At 33.6% G+C, this 22,765-nt stretch overlaps 1 protein-coding gene across 1 annotated transcript in view; it reads right to left on the bottom strand.

Annotated features, from left to right (window-relative positions):
• Nucleotides 1-22,765, bottom strand: part of LRPPRC (leucine rich pentatricopeptide repeat containing) — an 89,602-nt gene that overhangs the window by 13,335 nt on the left and 53,502 nt on the right. Inside the window, exons 23-30 of the mRNA XM_032215090.1 lie at nt 22,435-22,559; nt 21,916-22,022; nt 16,063-16,131; nt 14,114-14,204; nt 10,981-11,123; nt 10,744-10,858; nt 8,070-8,190; nt 4,628-4,716 (exon numbers count right to left, since the gene is read on the bottom strand). Coding sequence (XP_032070981.1) covers nt 4,628-4,716; nt 8,070-8,190; nt 10,744-10,858; nt 10,981-11,123; nt 14,114-14,204; nt 16,063-16,131; nt 21,916-22,022; nt 22,435-22,559 — 860 coding nt within the window. The remainder of the gene's footprint in view (nt 1-4,627; nt 4,717-8,069; nt 8,191-10,743; nt 10,859-10,980; nt 11,124-14,113; nt 14,205-16,062; nt 16,132-21,915; nt 22,023-22,434; nt 22,560-22,765) is intronic.

The raw sequence follows: 22,765 nt of genomic DNA on the forward strand, positions 1-22,765 counted from the left end.
GGTGTTTTTAGACTGTTTACTGAATGCAATTATATGTTGCATGTAAGATTTTGAGGTCCACATTAAAAAAAACTACTTCCTTATCACTAAACAGTTAAAAGTCACCTTAGGCTATCATGCATATTAGATAGGAAAAGTACCCTATTTATATACCATTACCTCCTCAAGCACCATTTTTCTAGATTTGTTAAATTGACCCATGGTCTAACAGATGTTTTTTTAATCACTTAAGATATATTTAGAACCTGCACTAGCATCTTGGAGAGGTTCAGCAGTAAAAAAATGGTACGTTCACTGGTTAAATATGCAGTTGGCCTGCAATCAATAGCGCTCATCTACGATAACTTTCAGTCCAACTTTTGATATTAGCTATTGGCAACATGAAAAACAAAACCATCACTTTATTATGTATTCTACTGAATTTTGATGATGAAAGTCTCCACCATATGTCAAAACACCCTAATCTGTTTTGCTTATTCTCAAGTGTAGGTCCTGTAGTTAACAGTAACAGTAGAAAAATTAAAACTCTGCCAACATGCCTTCAAACATTTTTGGGGAAAAGACATATGGAGCACATTTATAGGTAATAAAAAGCTGCATTCTTATCTTACAATAATAGTCATAGAAAACTTAGCGTGTCAGGAAAACAGAAATATTCTGTGGTGATAAGAGAGCATCGTATGGTAAAGGAAAAGGATGGGAAGTAATCACAACAGTTTGACTTGAGGTGAATAGATGTTTGGTGCTTGGCGATGCCTCCATTCTCATCAATTATGAATAGGTATATCAGCTGTTTTATTAGAGCATCCAGAACATTTTTTCAAAATAGCAAATGTTCTCACTGAGCACATTTACTTACCTATCCTAAATAATTAAAAGTGAAAATTAAACTTCTGATGCTCTGTCCCCCACAAGCCACACTGACATAGCTAAAAGGAACTGATTCATGTATGTATGTGTTTAAGTGTGTATGTATGTATACACACAGACACACATATGAAACCAAGAATGAAAAGGTAATATTAGAATACACACATGCATATTTTCACCAATACTTTGGTAATTAGATGAAAAGCAACATGTTTATTTTATTATCATATGTATGTATGTATGTACGTACATATATATACATATGTATGTATGTATGTATGTACGTACGTACATATATATATATACATATAATCATTTTAGCCACTGTCTATCCACTGCAGGGTAAAGGCCTCTTCTGCATGTTCTGAGCTTTCTTTTGCCAATTGGGTCTGCAATATTTGCTGATGTCATCAATCCATCTTGTTTTAGGTCTCTTTTGTAGATTTTTTTTTTGAAGTGGAATTTATTCTTTGATTGCGTTGGTTCACCTGCCATCTGTTCTTCTTGCTGTGTGACCAGCCCATTTCCATTTCAATTCAATTAGATGATATTGTATATATATCTCCAGAACAGAGGTCCCCAATCTTGGCAACTTTAAGACTTGTGGACTTTAACTCCCAGAGTTGGAGTTGAATTCTGGGAGTTGAAGTCTACAAGTCTTAAAGTTGTCAAGTTTGAAGACCTTTGCTCCAGAATCTCAAGATTAACATTTTTACAACAAATCTTTGATTTAATGGACCATTGGAGTTGGGATAAGGAAGAGCAGTTCCCATTTAAATCAATGTCGATTAAATCAAACTGAATTAATGTATCATTATATAACTGATGTTTTTACACTAACTTGCATCATTTTGTAAAAACATAGATTATATAACTAGGGAAAAGATGTAAAAAATTGTTTAGACTGCTTCAGATAAATAATTGGAGATGAAATCTTTTAAAAAAATGTTGCATATGAAAACGCACTAAATGGAGATCCAGAAAAATCAAAGTTTCACTATAAAATGTGAATATTTTCTCAAGGAAAATTGATGACTATAATTTAGACTCAGTTTATCCAGATCTGATTTGTATGTATAATTGGCCAAGGTCATAATTTTCTCTATTTTAGTCACAATGGCTATGTATTAATTTCCATGTTAAAAATTCTCATGCATTCAGTAAGTACAACAAATGCATAAAAATCCCATAATTCACCACCCGCAAAGCCAGTAAAATACATCACTTTCATATAAACACCAACACATTCTAACTAGTTCTATAAGACAGCTCTAGTGTAATTTCTCATTTTTAAGCAAGTCTAAAGGAGGTGTGTTGCACTGTTCTTTTGTCTTATATTGGTAGTGTGGAATACTATATGCCTTTTGTTGAACTTAGTTTATTACTGATTAAATCCCATGGAAGCAATAAAAACAATCAATACAAAATGAACATATTGTACCACTACTGTATGAAATTAACTTAAGGTCAAACACCTGCTGAGACAGCATTACTCTGGCTAGGTTTTGAAAGATCTATAAATTAGAGGCCATCTATATCTTCAGATTGTGAGTGCTCCTTAAAATGGAAGCCTGTTGCTGGACCCACGCCAGAAAATCCACTAAGGATGGGGATCTGCAACAGGCTCTCTTTTAGAGGAATAAAGTGGTCAGACTTAGTTTCGGCAAGATGTTGCCTGACATATTCTCACACTGCACTGTAAAGAGCTTTAGAGATAGTAACTAGCACTTTGATTTGAGCCTAAAAGGCAGTTTTGAAACCACTGCAGTGGCTGCACAATTAGGGTTCTCAAAACTCATCCAGTTTTGTGCCAATTGAGGCTACTACAATGTGGAGCCCCACGTTATAGTAAGCCATCTGGGAATGATCAAGGCACGAATTACCTTCACTGGAGCATCCTTGGCCTAAGTAGATCATATCAGCACATCGTATTAAGTATTTTTAAAATACAGAATACATCCAATTTCAGTTGTACAGTTTTTATACTAGCTTCTCTGCTCTGCTCTAAAGAATAAAAAATTGGCTAGATAAATAAAACACAGCACAGAGAAACAGGATTAATGCACTCGGTACTGAGAAAATGATCTCAAGACTTGCAAGTGTTTCATTAGCCATTGTTGAGGGCAAGCCAGGAGGCATCTAGCCAAGGAAAGGGAAAAGTAAAGGGAAGTAGACACATTTGTAGAAATTAGAGGTCAAATAAAAGCAAAGAAGTTCAAGTTCAATAGTTTGAAGCAGGAAGTCTCTGCCAATCTATCTGCAATCTTTTACTGTATTCTTTAGTTGCTGTTGAAGAGGGAGCCAAAAAAGCAAATTATGGGAGAACAGCAAGATGTCTCACTATGCTGTAGACATTTTGCTTAAGTACTGGCCTCAAGGGAAGAGGGAGAAGCTATTCTCCCAGTGACTTCTCAATACTTTGAGATTCAGGATATCATGTCTGGTATTATAGGGTCATGGCAGCTGATTGAAGGGCAATTATTTCTGTTGAAAGGATTCCCTGGGGATAATCACTTGGGAACCACATGGAGCTTAAGCAGAATATAAGTAGGGCCAAAGCAAAATATGGACAGGCCACCCAGTTTTTTCTACATTTTTTTTCATCTTCTGATAATCTTTGTTCCTATGCTGCTTCAGACACCTTCACTTCTTCCCACACCATAGGCTGCTAAAGGACAAGCACTTTTTATCAGAGATCCGAACTTATACAACTTAAAGGACTCTTTAATTAAGCCAAGAACTGTATAATGTTATTGGCTACAGATTATCCAACTCCAATATATTTAAACTAAGATATATTCTTCAGAGAATTCGTGAAACTAAATGATTTAGCAATAGTCTTCCTACCTTAAAGAAGGTCATTTGCTAAACTAGGACTACAAATGAAATAAAATATAGAAAAGATGCATTTAAGCATATGATGAAAAACACAAAAAACATTTTCCATCAGCAATCCATAACAACTGTGGTATAAAATTGTAAATTTGTGCAAGTTCAGTGATCTGAAACTTGACTTGCCTCCTTGCTATATGAAAACCAGTAGATTCTGAAGGCAGATGTTCAAGATGAATCTAAACTAGATTCAAATAAATGAATATAGAATACAGTAAAATTGTCCACCACTGCATTCACAAGCATTTACACTGTTTAGCCAATACTGCTGTTACCACGCAAAGTAAGTTCACAAAGAGCACAAAAGGACAATGTATGTTTTATTACTGCTGGCATTGAGAACTATTAAAAGTATTCGATTAAGTTTTTAAAAAATCAGTATTATAAACATTTAGTGCACAGCCACGCACATTTAACACTCAATTTAACTCACTTGGTATCTGGTGCTACAAACACATTGTGCAGGAAGAAACTGCTGGGAATTGTTTCAGATGCTCTAAGGTATGTTAATTTCCAAAGCAAAATGAATTGTGCTGTGAATTTTAACGCATTTGAAAGCCTGTACTTTTTCTCGTTCTGGAACACAAATTTTGCATGTCTGAAGAGCTGTGATTCATCTTAAGAAAACCCATCTTGTGTTAAATGGAACGGAAACTGGACTAAGTGGTCAAATGACAAGTACATTCATATTCAAGCTGTATTATAAATGCATGTACAGTAATTTACGTCTCTCAGCTACCACAAAAGGCGCTTGATAAGCAGGTAATTTGCTAAATGGACTCCTTTATCCAAGTATTCGAAGGGCGTTACAAGAAAAATCTGCAGAGGCATTAATGTGACGTAAAGGTCAAGCATTGTGACATACCTTTCAAATAATCCCGCCTAACTTGCGTTAAGATGAGGAGGCTGCTGGCAGCATCGTTCAGCACGAAGCCCTTGATGTGGTTCTCAGCGCTAAAAGAAGCAGACATTTAGAAAGGAATTACTGACATGCTTCTGATACGATAATAAATGGTTGAGCACCAAGGTGAAATTATAAAAACTACTGTTCGTATGTTAAAAATATTGCTGCAAAATATCGACCTGGAGACAGCTTTTGTGTTATCCTGTCAATGGTTATAGAAGGATAATTTTTTTGTGCATTCTGACAGATGACAAAGTTGGAAATGAGCAACAAAAGAAACAAAGTACAAGATTTTTTTAAACAATCGGTTCAGATTCTTGAATGCTGACATATTACATGACGAAAATAACTGCATGCCCACTATTGTTCTGCTGTATCCTAAGCGGGATACTTTATTCTTCTTTTTAAAACAGTCACCATAATTATAAAATGTAAAACCATTCTTCCTGCAATAAAAAAATGAAACATTTATTTTCAGCACAGTATATTTTAAATAGAATCAAAGGGATATTATGAACCAGTTCTGTATAATTTGGTTGATTTAATTTTCAAATTTTTGTCATCTAGACATATGCAGAATTTTTAAAAAAAACTTTATGTATTACTCTGAATTGCATCATTCATTAAGGCAAAAACAAAACAAAAATGAACAACTTCATGTAGCAGAAACTGCCAGAAATTAGCTTTACTAATATTTAAATCCTTTTGGGGGGGGGGGGGGAAACCCTTTGAACATGCTGATCAGAAATCTTTTTCTATTTTCATGTCCATGGCTTTAAATGGTCCTCACATAATTAAATATAGACTTTATTCTTAAAATTCCCCCTGAGAGGAGTAAATACAAGGCTGACATTTGCTGTATCAACAATCAGGATAAACCACAGGGATCATCTTGTGAGAAACAACAGAAGATCCCACCTTTCTGAATTTATGAACTGAGCGGATTAGGAAATAAACAGAGTCATTGCTAAATTATTCTCCTCAATCTCAAGAAAATCCTCTGCTAAGTTCATAATATGACCTTCCTCTCAGTCACTTTCAGCTTCTGGGCCCTCAGGATTTCCTTACTCTTCCAAACCAATCCGCTTAATCTCTGCCTAAGCTCTCATTGCTCTTTTTTTTTTTCTTTTGCCCCATCTGTCAAAACCTGTAAGTCAAAAACTCATGCACAGAACTCTAAATGCCATATTACAAAGGATTTACTTTCCTCAATCTTCCAATCTTTAGTGCAATTAAATAAGTGTTGCTGTTATTACAGACCTAATCCCTTATTTTAAAATTTCTACATTTCTATTTTAGAACTATAGTTAAATTTCATCAAGATCTTTGAAGTGACAATAATAATAAAAATATTTTTCTATAAAAGCACTAACATTCAGTATTTCCAATTTACCTATCCAAAATTATTGATTTTTTAAAAATATCTACCCACACAGGTAGGAAAAAGAAAACAATGACTTATTATTTCTTCCTTACTGTAAACTAGGCAGAACTCCCTCCAAAATAACCTGATCTTGGAATTTTCTTTTCCCAATATAACAATCTTATTGTATTTCACTTGGATTAACAAATTATTATTTTTTAATTTTAGTGTTTTGTCTCTGCTGGTAATAGACTATGTAAAGTGTATTGTGTTCTGATATATTAGCTTGGTTAAATTTTCACCAAAAATGTTAACCTTTGCCAAAGTGATGAAAAGCTATTTCTCTATAATTTATTAAATATTCAACAGTGCCAGTGATTTATATTTACAAAATTACCAAGCAATTCTGAAAATTCTTTGTTTTGACACCTAACATATGTATATCCTATCAAAATTAATGTAAAATGTAGCAAGATGAGCAGGTGTTATAGAAAAGTCTCTCTTGTTACATAAGGCTACTATTTGATTAAGAGAATCTTTTTCTTTCTGTTTTTTATTTTCTGGATTAGTATCTATACTGCAATCCATTTTGGAGGCAATGGTAAAGCACGATTCATTAGATATATAAATCAAATATACTGCCTCTCATTTTCTCTAGAATATCAATGAAGAGAACATGGATGGTTTTTATTTTGTTATTTTTCATAACCCATTTTTTTTACTTGCATGTTTAAAATAATAGGAAGAGGAAAGAATATTAGGTATGTTCTCCATCCTGAGTTTTATACAAATAATAATGGCGGGATATAAATAAATAAATAAAGATAATAATAACAAAGACTAAAGATATTTTTGTTGGATTTGAGACACAATGCTAAATTATGCTAAAGGAGAATTAGCTAAAGTGCAACAGAAAGGTTCCATGCATTTGGGAAGGGCAACTGGAAAGGACTGTAGAGCTGAAGCTAACTCACATGATCAATCTTCTGTTATTTACTAGTAGCCATTTAATTCCTAGTTGTGCAACATATTCAAGAATAGAGAAATAGAGGTAAGATTTTAGGATTAAAAGCTGAAGTTAAATTTTATTTCATCATTTTATTTTAAATAATTTTAATATAATTTTATTTAGTTCACAATTTAAATCTTGATTAACGTCCATGTTCGTCTTTATTTCTAGCAGATTATTTTTTGAAAGTTAGTCAACTTGAGGGTAATTTTGTGTTTCTGTATATTAATTACTTAAGATAAATCTCTATTTTTTGAACATATAAAAATCTCAGATTATTTTCTAGTAGCTATTCAATTCTATTATTGTTGTTTTTGTTATAATAAATTTAGTCTAATAAACTTCCCTCTCAACACAGTCTTCTCATTTAAAACTTTTCTCTCATTCTTGGTTACAATGTAAGCTAACTGTAAAGATAATTCATTCCTCTAACAGTCTCAATATTTATAGCTGATACCCACCACTGCTATTTCTACAGTGTGATGGATCAGATTACAGTTGGATATGATGGCCAAAGATAATCTTCTGCATGTTAATCTCTCTTTCTCATTATCAATATAAAATCAATCCAGACTGTAATAAATTTATGTGAAGAAAGTTACTTTAAGAGATTCAAACAATTGAAGAAATGTGTGGCATAGCTGCATATTCAGATATCTATTCCACACTGGGGATTTTATGCATGAAGCTAAACTGTCTGATGCACTAAATGACATTTATTTCTATTCATATGATTCTGTCAAGAGAATATTTGTTCTCTGGTCTTGAGATCCCAGGACTACACATAAGAAGTGTTTGGTGTTTTGATAATGTGCGCATTTGTTAAATTATTAAGTGTACCAAATGTGTGACTTGGTCATGATGGTCTATTGACAAAGATGACTTCAGAAAGTGAACTTTTTTGATTTAACGATAGAAAGTCTAGTACATTACACTGACACTGTCCTTAAATAATAGGCAAGGAATGAAATAATGTATGGGCAAAATTGTCCATACCTGCTAAAGAGAGATGCATACATAAAATAACTTACGTTTTTATAACTTCCATTGCTTCTGTAAGAGAACCATGGCTGAGCAATGCTTTGGTAAGATTGTTGTAACAACTGACATTAAGTGCAACGTCCTTCGCCATTAGAAAAAGTCTGTATGCCTCTGCAAAAGAATTTAAAAAACAATAAATATGTCAGCATTTATTGAAATGGCACAGTAAAATTCCCATCTCTTCTTTATAACAGCATGTGAAACAAATGTTTCTCTGCTTCTTTCTGAGCAAAATGCTACATTTAAGAGCTGTTTTAGTGTCCAATAAAAATCTTATTTCTATTGAACTTTTAGCAACTTAAATTTGTCTTCATATTAAAGGGGGGGGGGGAATTACTGCCACCAATGAGAAACAAGTTATATCTTAGCCAGTCACAAAACAGCCCTTTTCAAAATCACTGTCAAATTATTGCAATGCTACTCATTTAAGAATACTCTACATTCAATTTTAAGATAATTCCTAATTCTTGTGGTTAATATTTATGCCAGAAATCTTTTGGAAATGTTAGCAGCATTTCTACTTTTGAGAGATGAAATTATTTGCTTACAACAAGGTTTACACAGAAACATACCATTTATAAATATACTACAACAGCATTTATCTGACTGATTAATGGTTTTATTTCACACATTCACAATAACTGACAGTCAAAAGACATTATTAAGAAGAGGAAGCTAAGGAGGAAAAGGGAAATATTCTTTTCAATCATTTACTTTGTTGAACAAGATTAAGCAGATATAAATGTCCCACAAAAACATTAATTTGCTCTAAAAATAAATGTTACTTATCTGAAAAAAAAAAACCACTGTTCAAGTTTACTTTAGAAAGGTTTTTCTTTGAAGACATTTTGCTTCTCATCCAAGAAGCTTCTTCAGCTCTGTCTGAATAGAGGGGAATGGAAGGATTTATACTTCTTGCAGACAGCTAGTCATTTGCATTCTTTTTTAAGATTTAATTTTTTTTAAAAAAAATGGCTGTGCTTAATGACTCGCTAAAAGAATACAAATGACCAGCAGTCTGCAAGGAGTATAAATACTTCCATTCCCCACCATTCAGACAAGAAGCTTCAGCTTCTTGGATGAGCAGAATGTCTTCAAAGAAAAACCTTGGATGAGAAGCAAAATGTCTTCAAAGAAAACCAGAAAGTCCAGTTATCTTTTGAAAAAAACTACCCTTGCCCCCGAACCCCCTGTCCTTCTTTTCTGTAGACTAACCACCCCCAAATACTGCAACCATTCTTCATATGTTTTAGTCTCCAGGTCTTTAATCATCTTAGTTGCTCTTTGTACTTTTTACAAAGTCTCAATATCTTTTTTGTAATGTAGTGACCAAGACTGGATGCAGTATTCCAGGTGTGGCCTTAATATCTCATTAGCAACAAAATAATTACTCTAGTATCAAAAAAAGTCTAGTTAATTATACTGAGTACGAGGAAATAGGGCTAATATGCCAATTCCATTCCAAGCATTCCTCCTTCCAAAGATGGAACACTTTGATCTTTCATGATAAGACCAACACATTGCTTTCCTACAACAGAGTCAAAACATTTGATAGTGGAACAAACAAACTGTTTGTGAGGGCTTATCTTTTATTAAAGATTAATTGTATAGGAACTACTTTGTACAGCACTCTCTGAATATCTCTTTGGCTAAGGTGGATGGGTTAAGTTGGTAGTATTTATGATTGTGACAATTCAATATATAGCTCATATGCTCGCTTCATACAAGATTTTATCCACCTGGAAAGGGAAGAATATCCATTGGAGAGAGAAACAATAGATTATTTCTCATGATAATGAATACACATAGGTTGTCATATGATCTTAAAGATCTTTCAAATTCAGGTTAACTGAAGCTAAGGCACCCATTTTTGGTCCTCCTCTTTGCTGGGTGAGAAAAAGAATGTGCATTCTTGCTGGAGCTGCTGGGGCTTGTTCAGACGTCTCTCTTCTAACAGCATGTTTTGAATAGTAGGAACTAGAATGGTAAGAACTAAAGGAATGACAGAAATAACTTGAAGTCCTACTACCCTTACTTTCATAACTTTTGTTGGATAGGGATAGTTTTTCTTTTCTTAAATCTCTAGGGCTTCTCCAAACAATTTTCCACCCTTGAATAGGCCCAATAAGAGCACCAAAGCAGAAAGAATCTCCATACCAGTTCTTCAGCCATAACTGCCTTCCGGGGGCCATAGTAGGTAGTATTCGTCTAGCTCAAAATTCTAGGCTATTCTGGGTAATGTCAAACCAGAAAAGATCTATCTTGTCCAGGTAATTCATGCCCCTTCCAAATTCCTTATGCTTAGGGCAATGGATTAACTGCTTTGTCTACAGGAAACAGGATCCTCCCCCTCTCCCCGCCCCAAAAAAACCAGATATAGCAAGAGAAGCTACAGCTTCATGATCTCTATTCTACAGTATTTCTATCGTGCTGTCTTCTTGTTCTGGGGTGGCATTTTCCCCATCTTAATATACTATCATTAATTGTCAGATATCAAAACAGAAACAAAATTAGAACAGTAATAAGTTTTTATAAAAACTTGGTACAGTAGATTCAGGTAACATATTTTTGTAAATATTCTGGCACTAAAGTTCATAGAACATCATACTATACAAAAAAAGTTATTATCTTCAACAAGGATTTAAGAGGACAAAACTGATTTACCTGTGTGTTTACCAGTTTTACAAAATTGGTTTATTTTTTCATTAACTTGATATGTTTGCTCAGGAAGTGATGACAAGCCAATTGCTGCAGAATCATCATCGCTTTCATACCAATTCTTAAAAAGAAAAAAAATAAGTGTCTTTATTTTTCTAAATACATAATACCCACTTATTATCTAATTAAAAAGAATTATTCTAGTGTAGCTATTTCATCATAAAAACACTGAATCTAATTTACCCCAGGTACAGTAAATGGAATTTTCTGATTATTGGCTTTAAAAATATGTCCTAGCAAATGCAAAGTTCTTGAACGGGGAACAACGTTTTCTTCTTGCATTTTAGTCCAAACAGATTCAGCTTTTTCCAGATCATTATTTTTTTCTGAAAGAAGAGAAAACAATTACATATATGTATGGTTGATAAATGTATTTTAACATATTTCCACAAAAAACAAAGATTTCAAGTTTCAAATATTTTAGCAAAATCTCCACTAAAACTAATAAGTTAAAATAAAAAGTATTTTTTCCCCTTACTGTTTTACATTTTATGAAACAATCATGGGAATACCACTGGTTACCAAGAGAAGGAAGATTTTATTTCAAAAACTTGTTTCAACTCTACTTATATTTACTTTGGAAATTTGTCTATCCATAACAATAAGATTAGAAGTCATATCACATTGTACTAAGTGAAACTTCATTAATTTTCTGTTCTGGTTTTATCATTTGGAGATGCTGTTTTGTTAAATTAATTTAAGTTCTTTGTTGGATCCAAAAGATCCTTCTAAGGATAGAAACAAAACAGCTGTTGTTGATATAAGTACTTAAGCAAAGTTTGACAAAGTGTCAAATTGATAACTTTCTTTGTATTTTTATGTACTCATTCCTGCAAAGGGATGTGCTCTAGGATCACAAAAGAAATGCGGTTGTTTTGTTCATTTTTTTTATTCATACAACACTAAGTATATAAAATACATTTCTTAAACTACCAGCATAAATCCTAAATACAGTTGGCAGACAAGAATGCTCCTGGGTCTATTTTCTTTCATTTCTATGATGAAGGATTATAATTAATTACCAAATATAAAGCATTAAAGAACACATTAATTTTATCTTCTAAGAAAAAAACTGTTCTTTTCATTTGAATAGAGGAATTGGTTGTGCCTTTTATTTTTGCTGACTGGATAAATTTTTCATGAAATTTTTTTTATTTTTTTTATTTTTTCCTTCTACACCACCTTTCAGTCATTATATCAACATTATTATGTCATCATACTGTACATGTAAATATTATTTCGCTTCTATGTTTATAAACCTTTATACACAGTTCTCTCTCTCTCTCTATATATATATATATGCATTGTTTTTCGGCTTAATTAATTTTATTCTTGTTTTGCAGCCATTTGTACCAATTGTTCCAAATTTCATAATATTCCGACTCTTCTTTGTCTTTTAACTTTAGTGTTAATTTGTCCATCTCTGCACAATCCAAAAATGTTTGTATCACTAATTCATCCGATGGAATATTATTGTTTCTAGCATTGAGAAATGCTATTCTAGCTGTGGTCAGCAGATGTGTTAATATGTACTTAATTTTCTTTGTATATTTCCGTTTGATTATTCCCAGCAGAAAGAGTTCGGGTTTGTATTTTATTTGTTCTCCTGTAATTTCTTGTACCCATTTCCAAATTTTTGTCCAATATTTTTGAGTTTCCGGGTCCACCATATGTGATAGAAAGTCCCCTGTATTTTTTACATGTTCAGAGTTTGTTTTGGCTAAACTATAGCTTCTCTGAAAAGGTTCAGCAGAACCTCTGAAAAAATAATTTGCTCTGAGTTTTAACACAAAACATTTTCACCTTTGTAATTACCCTTAGTTTTAACAGAATTTGCAATGTGAGGCTATACTGCTCCAACTTTGAGCGGCAATATACACATTCTTAAAAGCATATATATAAAAGCTGTAAAGCTGTTTGACAGTACAAATACATATGAACTTCTGATTCCCCCCCCCCAAATAATAATTTCAGTTATTTAACATGCCTGCCAAATTTAAACCTCCCTGAGTTGAATATGCAGTCAGTCATCCTGTGCTATGAAGCTCTCAATTTTATAGCATTTTCCTCTTAAGCTTAACAAGTTGCCTATGTAACGGTAAAATTATGAAAAGCTTGGAAGAATGCAAGTGTACTTGGCTATCTTCTATTGAAAGCAATTATGTACATAGCAAAGAGGAACTTTTCAAATTCTTTTGCAGACAGCAAAACAAGACAGTTCAAAGTAAAGGGAGAAATTACACAGACACTTCTTGAATTTCTGAAACATGGTTCAGTACTACAGAATGATGGGAAATGGCAACTTTCTTTAAAAAACTCCTCAAGAGATAAATACCACCTATGCAGAAGAAAATAGGTGGTTTACAAAAACCTTCAATTATCATTCAACCAAAGTAAGCCAACTGTAGAATGTTTCCCTATTCAAGTTAATACTTTAGAGCTGAAAGAAAGAAACCAACTGGTAAATTGGAATACAGCCCAAACACACTGAATATTTCACCCATGGACAAGTTGCTGAACTGAATGCAAAAATGCCACTTAATTTTTCCTGTGGTCTTTCCCCCCCCTAAATAGAATATATGAGCATTGGTCAGAAAGAAGGAAAAGTAGTGTTATGCCAAGATCTTTAAATGAGAACCTGCAACAGAATCTGCAGGGGGGTGGGGAGACGGAGAGGAAGATGAGGAAACTGAAGGCCCTCAGTTGTAGGGAAATGGTTACAAATGTAAACAAGTATAAATACGGACCTTTATGCTTGTGGCTAAACAGAATCCAAAACCATGGTTGTAACCAGCTAATTTAGATAATATCTGGACGAAAGTAGTTCAGATATCAGATTTCTTAAGTTTTCTAAATCTCTTCTAAAGCAATGTGTAAGAAGGGAAGAAAAGCAAGATGCCTGTTTTGGTCCTTTTCCTTGTGAGGAAGCTGAAACTAGACATAGAATCCTCTTTTTATCTGAGCAATATGGAGAAGATGCCTATGCCATGTATTTTCCACAATGGAGGCCTCAAGATGAACTTTGGTCTTTTCCAGTTAAGAACTGGTAGGAAATATCTATTCCTGAGATTTGAAACCTTTCAGAACAGGCAATATTGGATGACATTAATATTTAGTCTTGCCTGGTATATGGAAGTTCTATAACCTCTGTGGTGGTTTTTATATGTTATTTTTAATTAGTTATTATAAGGATATATATCTATTTTTCATGCTACTACACAGTTGCATTAGCTTTTGGGGAGGTGCTTAGCAATTATATTCTTATGATAAATAACTCTAGCCTATGAAACAAAATAAAACTGGTCACTTTACTTACGGTGTAATAACAACAGAGAATAATACATCTTATCTCTATCACAATCAAAGAGGTTTTGAGTCAGTGTTACCATGGCTTCCAGGCTCTCACCCTTTAAAATAAAAATAGAATATGTATATTATAATATTCATATATTTTTTCTGTTTACATTGGGCAATTATACAACTTCCCATATGATCTATGTTGACAAAAGTGTGAAGGCCTAATTAATAGGAAAATAACATTGAATGAATCACATTTTCAAAACATGGACCAATGATTTAGCAATAATGTTCATAATCTATGAATTCTTAGAATGCGTATAAACATAAAGAACTATAAAAATATTCAAAACATGCAGATATTTCAAACATCTTATTACATAAATATATCTACCACAGCAATTTCCATATATTTGCATTAATAAGATTCATACATTTGCCCCTCAAATATTCTCTTTTAGTATGAAACCACTTTCATTTGCCTTTTGGTCTAATATACCAGCAACCGCTTCAACATCTAAATATATAGATAGGTTTATCTGGAAAGCTATTTGTTGGAGAGTGGTTGACAGCACTTTTTAAAAATATGGATAGCATAATGTTTGAGTTCTTAAACTCACGGGTAATATAGTTCACACAGCCTATAGTGCCCATTTTTTCCTCACTTCTACACATTGTGAGGTATAAGAAAAAGCACAACATTGGGCTTTTTTGAAAGAAACAAGAGGCATCACTTGTGGCTATTCTTGTCACCTCTCGGAAGAATCAACCGGGGTAAAGAACTTGAAGCAAGAAGGAACCTGCTTCCCAAAAACCGAACCATGTAAACTCTCCAAAATGATAAAGGGAGATCTTTGCCTGGGGTTTTGCAGCAAGGATAATAATAGCTCATTAACTGTATGAACTAACAAGTTTTTGCAAAAATAAAAAGAAAGGAGAGTGATCAGAGCAGCTGTGTGTTCTGAAGGACTGTCCATTGAGTTTTGCGGATGAAAGGATAATTATCCTATTATAATTTCTTAATAGACCAATATCAACAGCTTCTAATTACTCAGCAAGAATTAGTGAATGATTGCTTCCTGCAAAATAAGCTACAATTGCAAGAGGATTTATTGCAGCCAATTTCCAGATTCGAGTTTCTCTGAATGAGGTAACAAGTTTTTCTGGGGAGTTTAAGTGATAGTCCCAGTACATTTTCTCTAAGGCAAGAATTTGTACTTGGTTAAAATGAAAGCCTAACAGGAGAACAAGAAGAATACAAGTTCTATTATTAGTGGTTCCCTTAAACATGAAAAGAGCCAGTTTGGTGTAGTGGTTCAGGCAACATGCTAGAAACTGGGAAAAAGTGAGTTCTAGTTCCACTTTAGGCATAAAGCTTGCTGGATGATCATACACTAGTCACTTTCTTTTAGCTATTGGAAAGAGAAAATGCAAACCACTTCTGGAAAATTTTGCCAAGAAAACTGTAGGGACTTGTCCATATAGTCTCTGAGAATCAAACATGATTGAACATAAGAGGGAAAAATGGAAAAAAATTAGACAAATGAAAATGAATAGAGCAAATCTATAATAGTGACAACGCTTCTAGCATGTTTTGACCAGAAACAGTCACAATTCATGTAAAGGGTGAGAAGAATGGTGTGAAAATAATAGTGCCTTAAAGATTATCTACATAGCACCATCTCTCAATCCTGGCAACTTTAAGACATATGGACTTCAACTCCTGGAATTCTCCACACATTTTAAAGTTGCCAAGGTTGAGAAGCAATGATCTAAAGGATAAGAAATCAAGAATAACTAATCACAGAGAAATTATAATACTGCCTTCTGGAAACTGGATTAAATACTATTCAGTGATCACTGCAGAAAGTAATCTATTTGTCCTTGGATATGAATGATTTGATAGTAATGTGATAAAATTCTACTGAATCAATAATATAAACAAACCAAAATTAATAGTATACATACATTATTATTTGTAATACATTTGTTTGCAAACCATTCCATTCTTTCTGATCTTGCTCGTAAGCCAGGTGTCTGTAAAAGAAGATTTCAAAATCAGTAAGTACTTGTTTTCTAAGGATAATGTCTTCAAAACAAATTATTAACCTGAATTTGTAATTTGGCTTCCAATAAGGCAAATATCAATTGAACACCCATTGGGCATTATAGTAAAAAATTCTTACTTATTCTAAAATAGCAAAAACATTTGTTTCTTAGAATAAAGTTTAAGGTATCAATAGAATTGTGCTTTTAATTTAAAATGACATTCCAAGGTAGAATATAGATATAAATACTATACTTTCAAGTGCTTATTCCTTGAGATATTCTGTCTTGAAGACTAAATAGACTTTTTGTACCTATTGTTTATGTCTTAGTCTACTGATGCGGACTACCTTAATTGCTGTTACAGGACCAAATTTTGAATACACCAATTTATCGACAAGATTCACTTAAAATAAGGTAATTTGCTAGAACACAAAACTCATTTTATAACTGTCTTGCTTAGCAACAGAAATTTTGGGCTGAATTGTGGTCATAAGTTGAGGACTATCTATATAGGCAAAGTGGGCTGAAACATTTTTTAAGTCTTAGGAAACAAGATAATGTTGGAAGTGGATCAGACAGACACCTCTGATTCATTGGATATAAGAAGGAGATTTGGGTATAGGGAGTATATAATAAACAAGGGTTATAAATAAAAATATTGCATTTTGGCAATGCAAGTTCAGGCATCTAGAACTCTTCAATACAATTCCAAACTTTTTTTCCTGCACAATTGTCTTCCTGACAGTCACTTCACAATAATCACTCACAATAAAAAGATATATAGGGTTAAGTAACCATCCTATTCATATTATAGCAGAAGTATATATTTTTCAAAAACAGATTTCCTTTACTACCCTACTAGCCAGTAGCCCATGTTATTTTCCAGTAAGCATGAGGAATATTCTGCAGCCAACTGCTTCAGAGTACTCTGTAAACCCATCTATGTTACTGCTAAATTCCTATTCTACTGAGTAATATCATTAGTATATCATATTTAACATCCAACAGGTAAAAAATTGAATAGTTTAAGTAGCTAAACTTATAAAACAATGCCATAGCAACACTGAAACAGTAAATTTTTGGAAAGATATGAGCACTTAATTTCCTTCTGACATAGAGATTCAAAAGAGAATAAAATAAGATTATCAGACAAATACAATAAAAAATATCTTTAAATATTATTTTACAGTTCACGTTATACTTGCAAGCAGGTACAAGAAAAAGAGCTCGTTCAATTATCACTTTTATTTCATACTGAATCTATTTGATGAGAATATACAAAACAAAATAACCAAGCAAGAACTATAAAATTTACATTTTACAACTATAAAATTAATATTTTAATTTTTTAAAAATGTAAATCAGCTATTTTCATTTTATGCCCCTTGACATTATACAGAAGTACTATGTTTCACTTGAAATTGCAGATAATCCCCTTTGTTAAATGGGAAAAATCAGATTCAGCTTTCACCTCCAACTTTCAATATTACTTAGGCTCCAAATGCCAATTATCTAAACAGCTTTAAAAGCTGAAAAAGTGTATGTAGCAAATCCTTTTCGCTTAAGAAATTATTCTGCACCAATCATTGAATTATACTATGGATGTTCTTGCATTTCATTTTGAAATGGAGAAGTGTTTTCACATATACCATGTTCTCAATTATTAAAAGAACATCTAGGTCAGATTAACTAAATCTCTTGGACTGCTACAGTAGTCTGTATTGGCAGTTTATCTCTAACCATCCTACTGCATTTTCAAAAATGAGTTTAACGTTTCAACTATAACATCTATCTATACTTTATTATAGATTATAATTATGTATCGCATTTTAATAAAGTTTGTTTTTAAAGTTGTTAATCAGTCCAATAGAAATTATATAGCTAAATATAATTGCATAGTGTTTCCTTCTCACCTATAATTCTACATTTTAGTTGCAATTTTCAAACATATTTACTTTCTAATGGGTCAAAAGTGTATGTTTCTGTATTATGTCACATTTACGTCTCTGCTATTGTGTTAATCTCTGCCAACCTACCTATAGATACTTTTATAATTATTAAGGGAGCATCTGCTTTATTGCTGTTGTATATTTTGTGTGTGTAAACAAAATTGACAAAGAGCAAATAAGCATTTTAATTATTTTATTGAAAGAGCAACATGTTTACTAGCATTTTATTATTTTATTTGTTTATTGTATTTATATGCCTCCCTATTTAACAAAAAAGTAATGACACAGTATAACTTGAGGGAAACAGAATTAAAAACCTTCTTTTCCCAAGCAAACAGAAAACCATGTCATAGCAGAAGCATCTTCTGACCATCCTGTCATTAAAAAATGTGTTGACAAACTAATATGATTTTGAAGACTCTTCTAGGGGAAGGAGGTCAAAAGATCTGAAGGTTTAATTATTTTGGGGGAGAAAGTCCATAGTGAACTACTACTAACAGCTGAAGTCAAGTGAGAAAGCAACAGGTTGTCCTCCTCCTTTCTCTCATCCAGCCAAGATGCTGACTGGCAGTTTTTAATTTAATTCTTAAATAATTTCCAATTTAGAACTTTTTAAGTAAAAAGGAATGTTTATTAAAAATACAGGTAGTCTTTGCTTAAGGATGATGACTGGGACCAGCAACTCTATTGCTAAGCAATGTGGCTATAAAGCACAATATCATGTAATGGCAACTGCAGCAATTGCTGCAATTTAGCAAATTCTGCTCAGTTGTTACGTTCAACATTATGTGATCACTGTTTGCAACCTTCTGCCAGTTTTCCCATTGACACTGTGTATCAGAAGCCAGCAGTGTAGATTGCAAGTGTGTCTGCAGGATGCTGAAACCCTCATAATTGTGAGCTGATAGCCAAGACCTCAATTCATTATCACATGACTGCGGAACACTGATGATCACAGCTATAAGTCATAAGTGATAATGATCATAAGTCTCCTTGTTCAGCACTTTTATAACTAACAGTTACTGCACATGTAGTCATTAAGTGATGACCACTTCAATGCATTGTACTTAGCATAAATTAGCAAAGCTCGAGAAGATACTGATTGTGTATGTATGTAAGGTAAATGAATTATGCACAGACGGCTGAATAAAATAAAAATAAAATAAAATAAAATATTGCAACGTATATTAAAAAGAAGAGGGGGGAAGCATAAATACACTAAAGACAATGCACTTCTTGTACAGGCTACAAAATAGATGCATCAGATTTAGACCTATGAAGAGCAGGGCACCCAGTGGTAATGGTACCAATAAGTACTTATCAAACAGCAGGAAGAAAGGAGGGAGGGAAGGAGGGAGGGAAGCAAAGAGGGAAGGAAGGAGGGAAGGAAGGAGAGAAGGAGAGAAGAAAGGAGGGAAGGAAGGAGAGAAGAAAGGAGGGAATACAGGAGAGAAGGAAGGGGGAAAGGAAGGAGGAAAGGAAGGAGAGAAGGAGAGAAGAAAGGAGGGAAGGAAGGAAGGAGGGAAGGAAGGAGGGAAGAAAGGAGGGAGGGAAGGGGGAAGCAAGGAAGGAGGGAAGGAAGGAGAGAAGAAGAAAGGAGGGAAGGAATGAGAGAAGGAAGGAGGGAAGGAAGGAGGGAATGTAGGAGAGAAGGAAGGGGGGAAGGAAGGAGGAAAGGAAGGGGGAAAGGAAGGAGAGAAGGAGAGAAGAAAGGAGGGAAGGAAGGAAGGAGGGAAGGAGAGAAGAAAGGAGGGAGGGAAGGGGGAAGGAGGGAGGGAAGGAAGGAGGGAAGGAAGGAGAATAGGAGAGAAGAAACGAGGGAAGGAAAGAGGGAGGGAGGGAAGAAGAAGTAGGACCATTGTAAGATAAGATGGATCTATGGGATGGTAAGAAAGCAATTTTCAAGTATATTGTCAACTGTAGAGAAAAAGTTGTTATAAATACATATTATTAATAACAGTTATGAGATCATATAATTGTGAATGTATATATGAAATTGATAAAATAAAAAATTGGGGGGGGGGACAAACAGCAGGAAGAAATGGACTTCTCTGGAAAGCAATAGGTCTCTCAGTTCTAGTACTCAGTATGACACTATGGTCAGTCAGATTTGTTCAGAAAGCTTCCAAGTAAAATAGGATATGAGGGCAAGTATATGTTTACATCGCTGCTTCTTAACAACTGTTAATGAAGATAATATATAATCATCAAGGTTAGAGAAGTAAATTTGGGGGGAAATTTTAAAACCTAGGAAAAATAATCTTTCATTTTGTTCCTATCATAAGTTGAAAAGAGAAATAATCCCCTTACCTAACTTAAAAGCTAGATTAAATTTTCATCAATCCTTTAATTTGTAACTTTTTTGACAATTCAAAACTAAACTTGTCAATCAGATAGTGTAGCTGAGTAAAATTAACATTAATTTAGATAAATTCATGTGTTCTTTCTGTGCAATTATTTACAAACTACATTATAATTAAAAATATTCCTTGGAGGTTTTTTCCTCATTTGAAGCAAAATTAAATTTCATATTTTCCAAAGATTAATGTCTCACCGGTGCTCTCACTAATGTGCAAGTAGTAAATGAATATTGAGTTGGGAGCAAGGAGAAATGCAATTGATTTTGTCCATTTCAAAAAGCAAAATTTCAATGAAAACTAGATAAATATACTAAGTCCTACATAGATCATGTCACCTACTGTTAGGGTTCTTTCCTTTCCAACTGGACACATCATCAAATCATAGCAAAACTGTACCCAATATATACTTTCCCCAACAGGATATTGCTCTTTTGTCACCTCCATCCTTCTAGAACTTGTAAAGGGTTGTCTTGTAAATGTCTTTCATACTCAGACGCCTTTATTCTCAGTTGTTTAAATACCCAATTCAAATGAAAGCCTCAAAGTCTATAAAGTAGCACAAAACCTTTGTTTTGTTTTTCAAAAGTTCTTGTGCTAATTGGGATGAGATGCTGTTTCAATGTGATTGCTCCTTTTTTGGTTGCTTAAAGTTGCCAATGTTGAACAATTGCCTTTGCTTATCATGTTTCTACACCCCTTTTCTCACTCTTAGTATTTGCTTTTATAAGCTAAGGAGTGGGATGAGGCTGCCTCTGGGCATTGGCATGTTCTCGAAAATGCCAGGGCTGGCTCAATTATCAAAGGGATCTGCCATATCGGCTTGCATGCTTCTGGATATAGTTGTGAATGAAGGCATGAGGGAAGTGGGAAATGTTTCTCCCTGGCTATACCTCCTTTTCCCAAATGCAGAGACAGCAATCCCAAATTCACTCCCTCACACCTTCCACTCTCTATAAGCTGCTTACTATAGTAAGAGAAAAAGAAGAGCTAAATGAAAGATCAGGCTACAGCAGACACTGCTGTTTGGCTGATTAACTCTTAGACAAGCATTACAAATAAATCTAAGTATAGTCTACAGCAAATTAAATTCCAGTGCTTTAAAGAACAAAGAATTTGTTAGAAAAGAGGATTAACAACTTTACACCCAGGAATGCTGGTTTAATTTGTTTCACAATGTAAGATTTATATGCAAATATTATGTGGATATTTAATAGGAAATTTGACAAAGTAAAAAAAAAACCAATTTGAATATACAGGAGATTATTTCATTTCTAAACATAATTATACATATTTTTAAAAGCTGCCTAAGGTCTCCCTTGGCTTCCTACACTCATAAGTGATTAGATTTGAGCTCTATTTAATGTTAATTACAACAACACTAATTAATGGCTAAAAAGTTTAAATAAATTCCAATTAACACTAAATAGCTGTAAGAGATTAGGCTACTTTAGATAGACTCTCACCTCAATGATCTTCTTGGCTTCTTTGTATTTGCCAGTTGCCAGAAAGGCAAAGAAGAGATCAAACAATATTCCCATCTGTTTTTTCTCTTCGGTGAGAAAGTCGAAAACTGTAAGAGTTATTTAAAAGACTCATTAGGCTGACTTACATTAACAAGAAACATTAAAGAGAGTAAGTTATATGGTCAATTGTAATTTTTTATTCAATGTCATTTACAGGTCTCTTATATTGGTGAAATAAAACAATCACCGCTAGAAAATCACAAAATTAAGCTATGACTAAATAGTCACCAACCAATTAAAAATTACATATATCAATCATTTTACAACAAAGAAAAGCTATGTAACATGTAGGTATTAGAGCAGCAATGGGAACTTGTTTAAAAATACAATGTGTCTTATTATTATAGACTATTATTTGAACCTCCTTATTTGAGCAAACTTTCCAAAAGTTTATTTGATAAAAACATTGCACTCTGAAACAATAGGCGAAAACAGAAATGCTTAATAGAAGTGACTAACCTTTCTTCACTGTTTCAGTATCTCCCTTCTCTATTAATCCACATAAGATTTCATGAAGTCTAGGCAGCCCACCGTACTTCTTATAGCAATCAAATAACACTTCCACCGCTGTTAATAAGTCATCCCTTAAAGAAAATCCAGCAAAAGATTTTAGCAGGAAGAAAAAAAATCACACTTTAAAATGGTACCGTGTTTCCCTGAAAATACAATCTGTCCTGAAACTAAGGCCTTGCCACATTTTTCGCGTGGGCAAAAATATAAGCCCCCCCCCCTGAAAATAAGCTCCCTGGACAACTCCCCCTCCAGCCAGGCAGAGCACCGTTCACCGACC

The sequence above is a fragment of the Thamnophis elegans genome, chromosome 4 (assembly GCF_009769535.1).
Source record: "Thamnophis elegans isolate rThaEle1 chromosome 4, rThaEle1.pri, whole genome shotgun sequence".
Classification (NCBI taxonomy): domain Eukaryota; kingdom Metazoa; phylum Chordata; class Lepidosauria; order Squamata; family Colubridae; genus Thamnophis; species Thamnophis elegans.